Below are 14,003 nucleotides of genomic sequence, written 5' to 3' on the forward strand. Positions count from 1 at the left end.
GATTTTGGGCGCCGTGGAGAGGTATAGGCGGGCAAATTCGGACGGTATCGGACGAATTTGAACGATAGCTTAAAATCGGTCGGGCAACTTTAGGCCATTTCGGGCAAACTTAGACCAACCGCCATAAATCTATTTTTAGCCGACGTGCCGGGACATATCTTCGTTTTTTATTATATTTCTAAGGGGGTTTTAAACTAGGTTAGTAAGTGAAAGCTTTGAGTAACAAGGGGCTACAGGCATAAGATTCTAGTCTATTTGAGAAAGAGAGGGTGAGAAGGGGCTTCGCTAGACGATTCATTACACTTTCAAAGAAAAGTAGATCTCCGCAAGTCGAGGTTTCTCTATTGTCTCAATGGCGGATCGAACGCGTTTGCTAACTTTGAGGAGCGGGAGTAGGATGGTTGCTGCCCGATTAATAGAAAGACTCAACAACATCTTTGAAAATGTGGACTTGGAGCCGGAGCGGAAAATTCACGAGCTTGAGAGCAAGCTAATCGAGCTCAAAACACGCTATGAGACGCTGGAAGAAATGGATCAGTGAATTCTACAAGTCACACCTGAAGAGGAATTGCAGGAGGAAATTGAGGCCACTGATGCTGAGAACAGTGTCATTCAAGACGCTGGTGATCTATGTCGATATAGGATCAACGTACTGCGTCGTGTAAATCCTCCCGATGATTCCAATCTACAACAAACACCAAGGCTGCCGTCTCGAGCAACTAGTCGCCCCAAAATCACTTTGCCACGTTTCAATGGCGATATTTTGCAATGGCAGTCTTTCTGGCAAGCTTTCGTTGCCGAAATTGAGAGTGACGAATCGTTAGCTGATATAAACAAGTTCAATTACTTACTGGGTCAACTAGACCAAAAGGTGTTAGCCACAGTGGCAGGCCTAACTCCATCAAACGAAAATTACGAAGTTCTAATGGATCTCCTTAAAGAGCGTTATGGAAGAAAACCGGTTATCGCAGCCTACATGAGAGCACTCTACAATTTACAAAAACCTGAAGCTAATTTGAAGACCCTTCGAGGCTTCTATGAACAGGTAGAATCTTACGTCCACGGTTTGGAGTCTTTAAGGAAAGCTCCCGATACATACGGTGACTTGCTTGTATGTATCCTTCTAGATAAACTACCCGGTGAAGTACGCAAAAATGTCGCTCGACAGCACGATCAGGACGAGTTTACTCTTGAACAACTACGAAAAGCTCTAAAGGAAGAAATTAGAGTTATGGAAGCTGGGCAAGTCGCGTCATTGCCAACAAGTTTGCCGTCAAGCAAACAGCCCTATTCACGACAATCAACTACCATGTTCAATGGGGTAACGAACCAGAAGCCCCCATTTCAATTCCCTTGCGTCTTTTGCGGTGCGGATCATCCAGTGTCGCAATGCACTACTGTGTCTTCAGTTGAAGAAAGAAAAAGAATTGTTCTTCAAAAGCGTCTTTGTTTCAATTGTCTAAGTGCCAAGCATCAACGGAAAGATTGCCAGTCTCGGGCAGTCTGCAGAATCTGCCGGAAGCAGCACCACTCCAGCCTACATGACTCTTCAAAACCAATCGGCGTCACAGCTACTACAGTAACAAATGCTCACCTCCAAGTAACGAATTCAAAGGCTCCTCACCAATTAACCATAGTCGCTCACAAGAGCACCAGTTCCGTCAACATGGTATCGTACCCATACGTGTTCTTGAAAACAGCCATTCTCAAAACGCGCTCAGCAAAATGTGAAGTAAACGCCAATGCTATGTTTGACGAAGGCGCGCAGAGGAGTTGGATAACACGCGATGTAGCAAGACGTCTTGGTCTTCGAACAAAAGCAAAAGAGTTTCTTAAAACGTGCGGATTCGCAAATGCTAGTTCAGCTCCAGAATTCTTCGATGTAGTGGAGTTTGGAATTGAAGTCAAGGACAAGACTCTAGTTGCCCTACGAGCAATTGTTATCGACTATCTTGTCGATCCATTAGACAATAAATATCGTCAAAATCTAAAGAGACTTCCACATCTAAGGGATCTTGATTTGGCCCATCCCTACACTGGAGAAGATTTGTTCCCAGTCGATTTGCTAATCGGTGCCGATTTCTATTGGGGTTTCATCGGCGGTGATAAACCAGTCCGCGGCGAAGGTCCAACGGCAATCAATTCCAAAGTAGGCTGTCTGGTGTCCGGCCCAATCGAAAGTCTGAGAATGCAAAAGCCAGTTCAAGTCATGAACCTTCATATTCAGTCAATGGAAAGTGTTGAAGACTTGTCATTTTTGTGGTCGTTGGAAATGTTGGGTATTTTCCTTCATCTAGAAAAGGTCAGTGCAGCGACCGACTACGTAAAAAAGTGCATCACGTTCTGCGATGGCTAGTACACGGCGCGATTCCCATGGAAGAACGAGCATCCGGAACTTGCAGTTAATTTTACCATGGTGAAAAACATGACTCAAGCGACCATTAAGCGTCTAGTAAGAGATGGCATGCTAGGAGTATTTGCCACCATCATCAAGGATCAGCTAGATCGCCAATTTATCGAGAAGGTTTACTGGGAACAAGACAAAAAAGGGTGCCACTACATCCCGTATCACTATGTCAGAAAAGAGTCTTCAACAACTCCCATCCGGATCGTCTACAACTGCTCCAACAAGGGTTGGGATAGTGTGAGTTTCAACGACTGCGTTGAGACCGGTGCGCCTCTTCACAACGACCAAGTTCATCTTTTAATTCGATTCCGAGTTCACGCTATAGGCTTTGTTGCTGACGTTGAGAAAGCCTTCCATCACATCGGGCTTTATGAGCCAGATCGTGACTATTTACGCTGGATGTGGCTGTCAGATCCAAAGGATCCAAACTCATCATTGGACATATATCGCTTCAAAGTAGCTCCGTTCGGTGCAAAATCATCACCATTTATTCTAAACTCTGTCATCATGCACCATCTCTCGAAAAATGGATCCTCAGTTGCTATCGATATGCAGCGAAGTGTTTTTGTGGACAACATCATTAGCGGTTGTGAAAGTAAAAGTGAAGCAGAAAGTTATTTTCATAAGGCTAGCAGCATCATGTGCAGTGCGAATCTACCACTTCAATCTTGGGGGTTCAGCGATCACGACGTAGAGAAAAAACTAGAAGTGAAAGGAGTCATCGACACTTCACGGGAATCAAAAACACTTGGTCTAACTTGGAATCGTGATACCGAATGCCTCCGCGTTCAAGTTCCAAACTTATCACCTGTAAAAAGAGCCACTAAACGGGATGTACTTAGAGGAACGGCAATGTTCTACGATCCGTTAAGTCCTTATGCTCCGTTAGCAACAAGCGGAAAAACTCTCATCCAAGATTTGTGCATCAAAGGGGTTAAGCTAGATGAAGAATTGGACAGTGACCACTTGGAAAGGTGGAAAGAGATAGTGTCTTCAATCATCAACGCCACAAGGCGGGAAGTTATGTCCGTGAAAAGATCTTATTTCGGCACTGCCTCAGCAGTTCGAGACCTTCATATTTTCTGTGATGCTAGTCGTCGAGCCTATAGGGCGGTGGCTTATTTAGTGCATCAAGGCGAAGTATCATTCGTCGAATCAAAAGTTAGAGTTACGCCGATCAAAAGCTATCAACGAAAAGATGATAAAGAGTTGTCCATCCCTGAGTCGGAGCTGATGGCGGCATATTTGGGTACTCTAGTCGCTTCTATCATCATATCGGCATTAGAGCCGCTCGGATCGAAATTGAAAGTCTATCTATGGAGCGACAGCCAGATTGTGCATTATTGGATCAACAAAGAAGAGGGTCATCCACGTCCATTCATCAGCAATCGCGTGAAAAAGATAAGGAGTTCAACAGGACGCATGCAGCTACATGGAAGTATGTTCAATTAGCAGACAATCCAGCCGACATCGTTTCCAGAGGTGCCTCCTTCAAAGAATTTCAGGTTTCAAAATTGTGGAAGGCGGGGCCAGAATGGCTGACAAACAGCAAGAAATGGCCAACATGGTCGGTCACGCAGTTTAAAAACTCCAGTGTAACGCATGTCGCCGTAAAAAGAGCAGATCCAGTCGCAGAAGAAAAGAGTATCTCTATTGTAATGGATATAGACAATTATTGTTTTGATATGCTGCTACGAGTGACAGCTCAAGTGTTCCGTCTGTTCCACAATCTAAGATTAAAAGATCCATCGCGCGACTCATGGAACAGAGAACCGTTGAGCTCAGAAGAATTGCAAAAAGCCGAAGAGGTTTGGATACGCTTGTATCAGAGAAAATGTTTTCCCGTTGAATTACAACACTTGCAGTCAAAGAAAACGTCCTGGAGACCCTCATTGGTCTCCCAACTCGATTTATTTTTGGATGCAGACGGAATCATCAAAAGCAAAGGCAGACTTCAAAATTCAACAATGGCGGATTCAGCAAAATATCCGGCGTTAATTCCCAAGAACTCTTCCCTCGCGCAACTTATCATCACTTCAATTCATCAAAAATGTTCCATTATGGCACTGAATCGACTTTAGCTCAACTTACCCAACGTTATTGGATCCCATCGGCGAGAACACAAGTCAAGAGAATCTGTCAAAGTTGCGTTAAATGTAGAAGAGACCGAGGGCCATCGTACAAGCTTCCAGATCCAGCGCCCCTTCCGGCAGACCGAGTCCGCGAGTCTTACCCTTTTGAAGTAACCGGCATAGATTACACCGGAGCAATTCCCATTCGTGTCAAGAAAGAAGAGGAGTCTGTATACATTTTATTATTTACCTGTGGGGTATCGAGGGCTATTCATTTGGAAGTGGTCGAGAACCTGACAAGCGGGGCCTTCATAGATGCGATGCGTCGCTTTACGAGCCATCATTCCATCCCTCGTGTTATTTATTCTGACAATGCGTCAACATTTGTCAGCGCCTCAAATATTCTGAACGAGTTCTTTAAGCACCCTGACGTCGCAAAGGAGTTGGCCAACCTGAGAATTACATGGAAATTCATCCCAAAACGAGCACCGTGGTATGGAGGCTGGTGGGAGCGACTGATTGCGCTCACGAAAAATTCCCTACGAAAAATGGTTGGTCGGACAAGGCTGACTCTCGTACAAATGCAAACCGTTATCGCGCAGATCGAGGCGATATTGAACGATCGGCCTTTAACGCGCGTTCCAACTGACATCGTAAGCTTTGAGCCGCTTACCCCTGCCCATCTACTGTACGGTCGGCGAATTATGACACTGCCGTCGCATTATGCAGCAGAAGAGGAATTAGAAGATCCAACTTATGGGCGAGCTACGGAACCCCTGATTCTATCGAAAGCCTACCTGCGAACGAGAAATGTTTTAAGTGCTTTCTGGCGCAGATGGAGTACTTTCTATCTCCCGTCACTGCGAGAAGACCGGAGAGGAGAGAGAGATTTGTGGGGGAGCAAGGGCCAGCGCGCGAGAGGGAAGTGCCTGGACTCAAAACGTTGTTTCTGAAGCAGTTTGTTGCAGTGAACTTAAAAGCGACAAATGGAGAGGAAACCGCGGATGAGAGTCCAGGGGAAGGACGAGGACCTAACAAAATACTACCAGGACGTTATGGACTTGTGCCGAATCGTGCAACCAGATATGGCGGAAGAAGTTTGTATTGACCACCTGTTCAGGAGGTTAAGCCCAGACCTTTACGAAAGGCTGTATGCGCTTGGAATCACGACCTGCGAGGAGTTCCTCGAAAAGTCCAGACTCCATGCAGATGCTGTGAAAACGGCCTACGAATGGGGCTATGAAGATGCACGCCGGGAGGGTGAGAAAGCTCCTATCGCGGCAGTAGGCCTTGATAAGATGCAAGAGCTCCAGCGGCAAATACAGGAGCTGCGGGATGAGCTGGCGAAGGCGAGAGGGCAGTCGAGAAGGCAGAGCATCGACGACTGAAAAGGCGAAAGGAATCGAAAGCCAAAGAAAAATAATCCGTTCCGATGCTACAATTGCAATGAAGAAGGCCATATGGCAAGAAATTGTCCTAAAGAAAAGAGTCGAGAAAGCACGCCAAGGGCTACAAAGCCTACGAAGCCGGAGAGGGAGGAGCCAAAAGCAGCCTGTGCTGTGATTGGCGGAGAACCAAGTAAAGCAATTGGACAGCAACAGCCTACAGAGGTAATCTGGATTGGTGGTTGTCCAGTGGAAGCTTTAGTGGACACGGGAGCAGTCATTTCCGTCATCACGCCGTCATTAGCAAGCAAGTTGAACCTGAAAATCACCCCATGGGATGGGCCCATGGTGGTAACGGCGGATGGTCAGCCTATGCAACCGAGAGGGAAAATTACGCTGACAGTGAAAAATAAAAACGCGTCGGTGGAAGGGGAAGCCGTTGTGCTGAAGACTTTCGGACCCGACTTCATTATGGGAAGAAATTTGTTAAAGCTCTTTAAAGAACTAAAAATCTGCTTCAGTAGCCCTCCGACGGTGGAGCTCGGAGCGATTGACATCGGAGCTGCCGGAGGCAGAGATGCCATAAGGAAGGTGACCGCAACAGTGCGGGTCACGGTGCGAAAGAGAAGTGCGGTACCAGTGAAAATGTCTATCCCAGACGGAGGAAACAAGGACGCAATTATGCTCCTCCGCCCGTCGAAAAAGCTGCTTGAAAAAAGTGGCTTATCGGCGGGGCACGCGTTAATCGACTGTACCAAGTCGAACGCGGTTGTTCACGTTATGAACGTGGATCACACGGATCATGTGATTGTGGAAGGAACATCCCTCGGAGAATTGGTGGCTGTCGACCAGAGCAGCAGTCTTCCCCTGGAGATGGAAGATGGACGTACAGCCGGAAGGGGCAGCGCTCGGCAGGGAAAGCTGAAATGCCCGGCTATGTTCGAGGAATGTGTGGCGAAGACACTGGCAGGGAAAGATCGTGAGGACCTCATTTCGCTTCTGATGAGTTTCCAAGATGTGTTCGCTGAAGGCAGCGATTGTCTTGGGCAGTGTACTGTCTTGGAGCATGCTATACCTACGGGTAATGCAGCGCCGATCAAACAGCTACCAAGGCGACGCGCCTGGCAGGAACGAGAGCTCATTAAGGCAGAGGTAGGCAAGATGCTGCGGCAGGGGATTATTGAACCTGTGCAAAGCCCCTGGTCATCGCCAATCGTCCTTGTAAAAAAGAAGGATGGGAAGTGGCGATTCTGCATCGATTACAGACGTTTAAATGACGTAACGACGAAGGACGTCTATCCACTTCCGCGCATCGACAATGCGTTATCGAAGCTGGAGGGAGCGACGCTTTTCAGTATTGTAGACCTTCAGAGCGGGTACTGGCAGGTTCCAGTTGCCGAAGGAGACAAGCCAAAGACAGCGTTTGTGATGCCTGACGGCCTTTATTAGTTCCGTGTGATGCCATTTGGATTGTGTTCAGCAACGAGCACATTCCAGCGGCTCATCGATATGGTATTGGCAGGGCTCAAGTGGACCGATTGCCTTGTGTACATGGATGACGTAGTCATCTTTGTGAGGGACGCAAAGGAACATCTGGAGAGGCTCGGAAAGGTCTTGTCATGCTTCCGGAGGGCGAATTTAAAGCTGAAGATCGAAAAGTGTGCCTTCGGGAATGAGCGTGTGCGAATGTTGGGCCACGTCGTGAGCCGAGCCGGAATTGAACCAGATCCTGACCACTGCAAAGGCATCGAAAAGTTCCCTGGCCCAAACCTCAATGCTAGTGAAAAAGTAAAGAGGAAGTGGGCGAAGAGCCTTGTAGGCCTTTGCTCTTTCTATCGCAAATTTGTGCCGAACTTCGCCAAGACGGCGTATCCACTCACGGCAATCGAGGGAAAAGGAATGTTCCGGTGGGGAGAGCCAGAGCAGAGTAGCTTTGCAGAGTTGAAGGCGGCGCTGGTAAAGGCAGGTCGGCTGGCGCATCCAGATTATGCAAAGACTTTTGAGGTACACCCAGACGCATGCGACTACGGAATAGGCGCAGCGTTGATGCAAGACAGGGATGGACATGCCATGCCCATTTGTTTTGCGAGCCGAGTGTTAAACAAGTCCGAGAGGAACAACTCCATCACTGAAATGGAGTGCCTGGCCATTGTATGGGCCATGAAAAAGTTTCGCCCATATATCTGGGAAACGAAGGTGGTGGTGAAGACAGATCATCATGCCCTGTGCTGGCTGATGACAAAACAGGAGTTGAGTGGCAGACTAGAAAGATGGAGTTTGTCGTTGCAAGAGTACGACATAAGCATCTGCTACAACAAGGGAAGTCTCCATTAGGATGCAGATGCCCTGTCGCGTTACCCAATACAAGAGGGGGTGGAGGAAGAACACGCGACACCTATCCCAGTTGCGGCCATGGCGATGGTCGTTCATTCCTGGACTGACGGACAAGATCGTGTAAAGCAGTGGAAGCGGATCAAGCAGGGGATGATCAGCAACACTTCCAGGCGATACGGGAACTTTGTGCTGAAGGAAGGCTTGTTGTACCTGAGAATGATCAGGTTCGGACAAGAATTTGACCGGCTCTCGATGAGCCTACGGCGGGGCACCTAGGGCAAGCAAGAAGTCTGGAGAGGGCTCGGCAGAGGTTTAACTGGCCGAAGATTGATAGAGCAGTGACCCGGTATGTCAAGGCATGTAAAAGTTGCCAGACACGGAAGCCGGATCATGGGAAGAAGAAAGGACGCATGGAGATCACGCAAGTGGGAGGACCTTTCCAGAGGATCGGGATAGCCGTCCTGGGTCCATTCCCGCGATCACGAAGCGGGAATAAAAACGTGATCGTTGCCATTGACTACCTTACTAAGTGGGTAGAAACGAGGGACGTACCGGATCCCACGGCTCGGCAAATAGCAAAATTCTTCGTCGAGGAAATTGTGTTGCGGCATGGATTTCCGCGAGAGCTGACGTCCGAACAAGGGAAGTGTTTCACGGCAGAAGTAACCCGTGAGGTGTTCGCCCTTCTTCGACTTTCCCATCGGATGTCCGTAGCTTACCACCAACAGGCCAACGGTCTTGTGGAGCGACAAAACAAGACGCTGGCGACCATGCTGGCGATGTATGTGGACGAAAATCACGAGGACTGGGATGAATTCCTCGGGTTTGTCACCTTTGCCTACAACTCGGCGCGCCAAGATAGCACCAATCACACACCATTCATGCCGGTGTATGGGAGGGAAGCAGTAATTCCGACGGACCTGCTAGCGGCGACGGAGCCGAATCAAACAAAGCTTGCCGACCCAAAGGAGCTGATGAAGGCGTTGTCTAATTTGAGGGAAGAGGTCAGAGATAGACTGGCCCTGGTGCAGCAGCGCCAGAAGTCTCAGTATGACACCAGAGTCAGTGAGGCACCGGTATACGAACCCGGTGACCTGGTGTTAATCTTCCGGCCGCAGAGGAAGAAAGGTCTCGCTGAAAAGTTACTGCACCAGTACGTAGGCCCTTTCAAGGTGATCAGGCAGATCACTGAACTAAACTCGAACTTCGAAAGCCTACTGGGAAGAGAACCATTGTGGTCCATGTTTCTCAAATGATAAGGTTTGTTATAGAGTCGGATGACGAATCTGATGGCGTGGTGGAAGCTGAGACCGTGACGCGTGCCGACACCAGCGAGGGACCACCAGAAAGCGACACTACGGCAGTGGCCGAGGAACCGGAGGCAACGATGGAACTGGAGGCGGAGGTGCGTACTGGCACGAGTCCTGAGAGATCGCTGGAAAGCGACACCGCGGCAGTGGTTGGACAACCCGAGACGAAAGGCGCAACGGGTCGTCCGATCCGACAAAAACGGGCACAAGGATGGATGAAGAACATGCTGGTTTTATCAGTGATCTGTACCATTGGACAGATGATCCAAGCGCATGAAATGAAAGGCAAGTTCGTGGTGACAGAAGGAGCTGTTTTTCACCAGGAGGGAACCCTAGCGTTAGGCGATTCCGAATGGATCGTCATTTACGACGTACCGACGAAACGCGCAGAGCAGGTGATTAAGCGCGTAACCAACTAGGTGGATGAGATGTTACGAACTTTCGACAAAGTTGCGATGGGGAATTTTCCAATGGAAGTAAAGCCATTTTTAGAAGAACCTGCGTTCGACTTAATCGAGATCGAGACAAGAGCAGAGCGGCGACGACAGGAGTTCAGAGAGCTAGAGAGAGCCCTGAAGGGCGATGGTACTCGGCAGAAGCGCGGGCTGTTCGACTCTGGAGGCAAAGTACTTAGCTGGTTATTTGTGACAACTACCACCCAGGAACTAGAATCGGTGCATTCAAGGCGCGATTCTTACCACAAGAAGGGCCTGGAAGTAGTACATCTTCCTCAGGAGCAAGCAACCCTCCTGAATGTCATGTTGGGACACCTGGCGGAACATGAAGCGGAAACAGACAGCTTGATGGCGGCGTAGGGACAGATGCGCCGCGAACAACCTCAGCTGAGAAAGGTCTTCAACGAGAGCTAGACACACCTGTCGAGAGAATTGCTTTATCTCCAAAGAGTGGCGCGATCAATCGAGAAAGATAATCGCGCATTGGACTGGAGGGCGGAGGTCCTGCACGGCTGGCAGCCTGGGCTGGCGGACGCAGCAATAGGGAAGTTGTCACCTCTGATGTGCCCCCCGAATGTACTGACTCAAGCATTTGAGTCCGTTCGACAGGCGTTACCACAAGGATGGGGACTGACACATTCAGGCATTTTAATTTATCTTTAACGAATGCAATTGATAAAAGAAGAATTATATATTCAGCATTGATGGTTCAGTGGTAGAATGCTCGCCTGCCACGCGGGCGGCCCGGGTTCGATTCCTGGTCGATGCATTTTACGTCTAAAATTGACCCTTAGCACCCGTAGCAGATACAAGTTGTGCATGATCTGTTATCATAGTTCATCGATTAAGTAACCGTTACGTCATCACATTCGGGAACCGTGGGTAATTCCTGACATGTATTGGCAAGATTCTCGTCTCTGAATAGCATCAAACTTTTTGCTAGCTCTGTAACAGCTTGCGCATTTTAATATACATTTTACAATAAAAGCATTGATAAATGTATTTAGTCACGTATTTTTACACGCCCTGAAAATATGAGTAGTATTTACCTAGACTTGTCTGCCTCGTCTGTCGTTGCAGCACACTATTAAATATTTAATTAGAGAAATCATTAACAACTATCAACTGTTGTCCAAAGTTACACAAAGGCAGAGGAAAGAAATGAAAAATCTAAGAGGAAATAGAGCTGTTGGGTTGTGTAATGCGATGGTGGTATAGTGGTTAGCATGGCTGCCTTCCAAGCAGTCGACCTGAGTTCGATTCTCGGCCATCGCAAATGATTAAACATTTGGTTGGTGAATTTCTTTAGGGCGATGTCATTATGAAATGGATTTGTGATACAAATCTTTTGATCAATATTAGGCGATGGTGGTATAGTGGTTCGCATGGCTGCCTACCAAGCAGTCGACCCGAGTCCGATTCTCGGCCATCGCACACTATTAAATATTTAATTAGAGAAATCAGTAACAACTATCAACTGTTGTCCAAAGTTACACAAAGGCAGAGGAAAGAAATGAAAAATCTAAGAGGAAAATAGAGTATTATGTTGTGTGAGTTACGAATTTGCAATAATGTCGAAAATTCATAGAAATACGTCTATGACTTAGATAGTATTAATTAAGAAATCTTATAGTCTTTCCCATACCGGGAATTGAACTCGGGCCTCCTGGGTGAGAGCCAGGTATCCTAACCACTAGACAATATGGGATTGATCTTTATTATTGTTGCACAAATCTGCATAATTTAACAATAACGCGCTTTTCCCCCTAGAGGGCAATCAGGGGATCTACGGAAACGGTATGTGTCCACTTCCACTACGGTGCACCAAACCCCGAAGACGAGGAAAACCTTTACCCAGTAGATTGGCATGCCCTTTTTAATATCTATTGTTTCGTAGCTCGAAATAAGGGGAATTCAGAAGTTCGTAGAGTTGCGACTTCGCTGTTGTATGCAGCGAGTAGAATTGCCTTGTATTAATGACCAGTATTTGCAAGTGTGTATCAGCGTGTGGTATCTGAGATAGCACGAGAGACAGTGTTTGCCACTCAAACTATGGGACCACACTACACAAGTTTCCTGCATTTTAGTTCACGGCGGTCTGAAGGAACAGATTCACTAACGATAAACACGGTGATTACTTCAATGACAAATGGTACAGCAGACGAAAAGTTGCAAGAGGAAGGCAAATATAGGAAAACAGAAAAGCGCCAAAACTATAGGATTAATAAACACGCGTTGCCAGATATTATAGGCTGCAGCGCTACATTTGCGCCGTAACATTCTCCCCCCGAATCCGTCGTAATCCGGTGGGAACAAAAAGACGGATGAGTTCGTAAAAAGGCGCAGTTAACAAGATACTTCAAGATTATCGCTGTGCGGTTAGATAGAGACGACCTCCGTTAGTAAGATCCGACGACCCTTAGATAGAGACGACTCCGTCTTCCGTTTGGACCTTGACTACCCGAACAAGTCCATCGTCACCAGGGTCAACTTGGATCACTCGTCCAATTTTCCATTTTCCGCGAGGCAGATTTGGGTCGAGGAGCATGACGACATCTCCGATCGAGAGATTTCGTTGTGCAGCTTTCCACTTTTTACGCGGCACCAAGGACGGCAGATACAATTTAGTCCAAAGGTCCCAGAAAAGCCGGGCCATCCGCTGCACATATCGAAAACGCTCTCTAGGTAGAGCGTCGTCAAAGGAAACTGGCAATAAGTCTGTTGTGGGAGCGCGATTTAAGAAATCGTTTGGCGTTAGCGGCCGAAAATCCACCGGATCCGAGCTAGCGTAAGTCAAAGGACGTGCGTTCAGGAAGCCTACGATCTCCGCCAGCAAGGGGCGGAGCATCTCATCCGTGGGATAGCGCAGCCCTCCCTTTTCGATTTCTAATGCTCGGTACAGAGCTCCTTTCGTGGAAAGTATCAAACTCTCGTGTGCTCCACCAAAATGAGGCTATCGGGGTGGTTGGAAATGCCAGTCAATAAGCTTTTCGGTCCGAAATTTCATTAGTTTGGGGTCTTTTTTTGAGATTCCGAACAAGGTCGTTCAATTCTCTTTCTGCTCCGACAAAGTTCGTTCCATTGTCGGAGTGTACGGACGCTGGCTTACCAAACAAGCCGATGAAACGCCTGAAAACGAGCAGAAAATCCTCTGACGAAAGTGACTCCGCCAAATCCAGATTCACAGCACGGGTCACCAAGCACGTAAAAAGCGCTCCGTATCTCTTGAGGACTCTATTTCGACCCGGACTTGTTTCCAGAGGGCCGAAATAGTCCACGGCTGTATGAGTGAAAGGTGGCGAAAAAGAATTAAGTCGGACTGCCGGTAAGTCACCCATCATTTGGTCCGCGGGCACCGCTCTCTCCCTGATGCAAGACGGACAAAGCTTACGGGTCTTCTTGGCCACTTCCCTCCCCCGGATGATCCAAAAATATTGGCAAAGCTTGGCAAACAAATAATCTGTGCCGGCATGATGCATTTCTTCATGTACGATTTTGACTATCTTCTCGGTTAATGGATGTTTGTTCAGCAGCAAAGGAGGATGTCGATTATCGTACGGCAATTTGGATCGCCCGATACGTCCTCCTAAACGCCGTAAACTGTCTTCTCCAATGGTTGGGCCTGAGAGATAGAAGATGTGAAGCGGATGGAAGAGGTTTTTCTCGTTGAAGCGACTGGAACTCGTCGAAGAAAGCATCCATCTGACATCTCTTGACCAGCTCTAATGCGTCAACTTCTAACTTTAAAAAAGAAGAGAGGTTAGTCTGATCTAGTTGGAACTCTGACCAGTCAAATGGATCCGAAGCTGCTCGAACATGGTACTGCTTGGTGTGCTTCAGTTCCAGCGTCGCGGCCATCCACGGCAGATCTTGAGGCCACTCCGACTCAGCTTTAAAGAGGAATTCTGGGCCGTCTTGCCAGCTTTTGGGAAACACTTCGTCACCTATGGAAGAGCGTGTGGCGGCGTCCGCTAGATTCTGACGTCCGGGGACGAAGCGCCATTCTTCTGTCTCGGTTAGCGTTTGAATTTCGCCGATCC

The 14,003-nt window shown here is 47.9% G+C and overlaps 1 protein-coding gene and 2 non-coding genes across 3 annotated transcripts; 2 read left to right on the forward strand and 1 right to left on the reverse strand.

The window, feature by feature from the left end:
* Positions 1–397: 397 nt before the first annotated feature.
* LOC130695607 (uncharacterized) lies at positions 398–3,859 on the forward strand. Its single transcript, XM_057518770.1, has 3 exons — positions 398–537; positions 643–2,302; positions 2,357–3,859. Exons 1-3 carry the CDS (start codon positions 398–400, stop codon positions 3,857–3,859), a joined length of 3,303 nt encoding a protein of 1,100 aa, XP_057374753.1.
* A 7,307-nt stretch (positions 3,860–11,166) lies between these two features.
* Positions 11,167–11,238, forward strand: Trnag-ucc (transfer RNA glycine (anticodon UCC)). The gene has a single exon. It is a non-coding gene; the product is annotated as a tRNA-Gly (tRNA).
* A 361-nt stretch (positions 11,239–11,599) lies between these two features.
* Trnae-cuc (transfer RNA glutamic acid (anticodon CUC)) lies at positions 11,600–11,671 on the reverse strand. The gene has a single exon. It is a non-coding gene; the product is annotated as a tRNA-Glu (tRNA).
* Positions 11,672–14,003: the final 2,332 nt, after the last annotated feature.

Source organism: Daphnia carinata, chromosome 7, assembly GCF_022539665.2.
Source record: "Daphnia carinata strain CSIRO-1 chromosome 7, CSIRO_AGI_Dcar_HiC_V3, whole genome shotgun sequence".
NCBI lineage: Eukaryota > Metazoa > Arthropoda > Branchiopoda > Diplostraca > Daphniidae > Daphnia > Daphnia carinata.

Coding starts and splice junctions, on each gene's coding strand:
- LOC130695607 (XM_057518770.1), top strand. CDS start 398: ATGGTTGCTGCCCGATTAATAGAAAGACTCAACAACATCTTTGAAAAT. Junction 538..642: donor ACGCTGGAAGAAATGGATCA/GTGAATTCTACA, acceptor ATGTCGATATAG/GATCAACGTACTGCGTCGTG. Junction 2,303..2,356: donor TTTTCCTTCATCTAGAAAAG/GTCAGTGCAGCG, acceptor TGCGATGGCTAG/TACACGGCGCGATTCCCATG.